The sequence below is a fragment of the Anthonomus grandis genome, chromosome 15 (genome assembly GCF_022605725.1).
Source record: "Anthonomus grandis grandis chromosome 15, icAntGran1.3, whole genome shotgun sequence".
NCBI lineage: Eukaryota > Metazoa > Arthropoda > Insecta > Coleoptera > Curculionidae > Anthonomus > Anthonomus grandis.
Window position 1 is genome coordinate 22,245,215 of NC_065560.1, and position 1,615 is coordinate 22,246,829.

Sequence of the window (1,615 nt, forward strand, 5' to 3'; positions counted from 1 at the left end):
TTTTCAAATTTGCCGACTGTACAAACTGAAGAAACTGAGCTAGTCGCTCCGCGTCGCTTCGGTTTAGCGCGCTCTATGTGCGTATGGGCAAGAAAATGCGCTCCGCCGCGCTGCCATGTGCTCCGGCACGCTCCGCTCTAGTGGGCGACGCTCTTTAACGTGCGATAATTCTCCATATGACATCTAGCAACAACGCTGGCAATCGACATCTGCTGCGTTCTGATGACACATACCAATCAATCATACCATTGTATTTTTGTTTTTTCTATTGTCGCGGCGGCAAACATTTTTAACTTGAAAGAAAATTGTGTGTATAATCTACATACTTTTTTATGAACTTTTCTAATAATTATTTGTAATACATATTAATAATGTTAGACGATGAGTTAGGTTCTTCAGAATTGGGAACTTTAGAATTTTGGGAAGCAAGATATGATAGTGAAATCCAGAACTTTAAAAATCATGGAGATCCTGGAGAAGCTTGGTTCGGTGAAGATATAGTGGATCGAATAATTAAATGGATATCTGAAAATGTTGATAAGAATGTCTCAATTGCAGACCTGGGCTGCGGTAATGGACATGTTTTAATCGAACTAGCTCAGTTAGGTTATACTAAGCTTATTGGCTTAGATTACTCTGAAAAAGCAATTTGCTTAGCTAACACCATTAAGGATAATCAAAGCCTAAATATTAAATATGAGGTAAATGATATACTCCTAGGCTTAAATGGTGTTTACAATGTTATTCATGACAAAGGAACCTATGATGCCATTAGCTTAAGTGAAAACTCCAAGGAATTTCGAGAAAAGTATAGGATTAATGTGCACTCAGCTTTGGAAGCTAGCGGTTATTTTATTATAACGTCTTGCAATTGGACAGAAGAAGAGTTGAAAGAACATTTTAAAGAAGGTTTTGAGCTGCATTGCACAATACCCACCCCAGAGTTTAAATTTGGTGGAAAGGTTGGTAGTGTAGTATCAATATGTGTGTTTAAAAAAAAGTAATAATTATATAATAATAAATAAATATAATTTTTACTATATTTTTATTCTGTGTAATTTATTTGATACAAGGAGAGAAAGATAAATATGCCTTATTGGAATTTAGGCTTTCATAAAAATTTTAAAATTTGTCTAAAATAGTTTGATTGAGACATATTTGCTTATACCACTTGTTATTTTATTTATTAATTTATTTACAATATCTACAGAAAAAAATCAATTATAGAGTAAGCTATAAAGCAGGTAAATAATTTACAGCATTCCTATTATACTATTTGCCTTAAATAAGTAATCGATGTATTGAAAATATCATAGTCACTTTCCAAGTTATTATAGTGACACATGGATATTACAGGAGAATTTAGGTAATAGTTGATTTGAGCACACTCTAGAGTAAAATGTAAATAGCAATATTAGCAATGGACATCTTGTGTGGTAGACAGGTACGTGCTATCATACCCAACAAAATGGGATTGTCTACTTCGCTTCTAATTAATTTTCTGGTACCAACTTTCCAAATTCATTAAATTAAATTTATTCATTATCTACATTTTGGAAGTATGCTGGTCACATGTACCTGTATCCTTGTAGTTAATATATTAATATTTAAGTTC

The 1,615-nt window shown here is 32.9% G+C and overlaps 1 protein-coding gene across 1 annotated transcript; it reads left to right on the plus strand.

Moving 5' to 3' along the window:
* Positions 1 to 213: 213 nt before the first annotated feature.
* On the plus strand, positions 214 to 1,048 carry LOC126744881 (EEF1A lysine methyltransferase 2-like). Its single transcript, XM_050452454.1, has one exon. The coding sequence runs from the start codon at positions 372 to 374 to the stop codon at positions 1,002 to 1,004; it is 633 nt and encodes a 210-aa protein (XP_050308411.1). The 5' UTR covers positions 214 to 371; the 3' UTR covers positions 1,005 to 1,048.
* Positions 1,049 to 1,615: the final 567 nt, after the last annotated feature.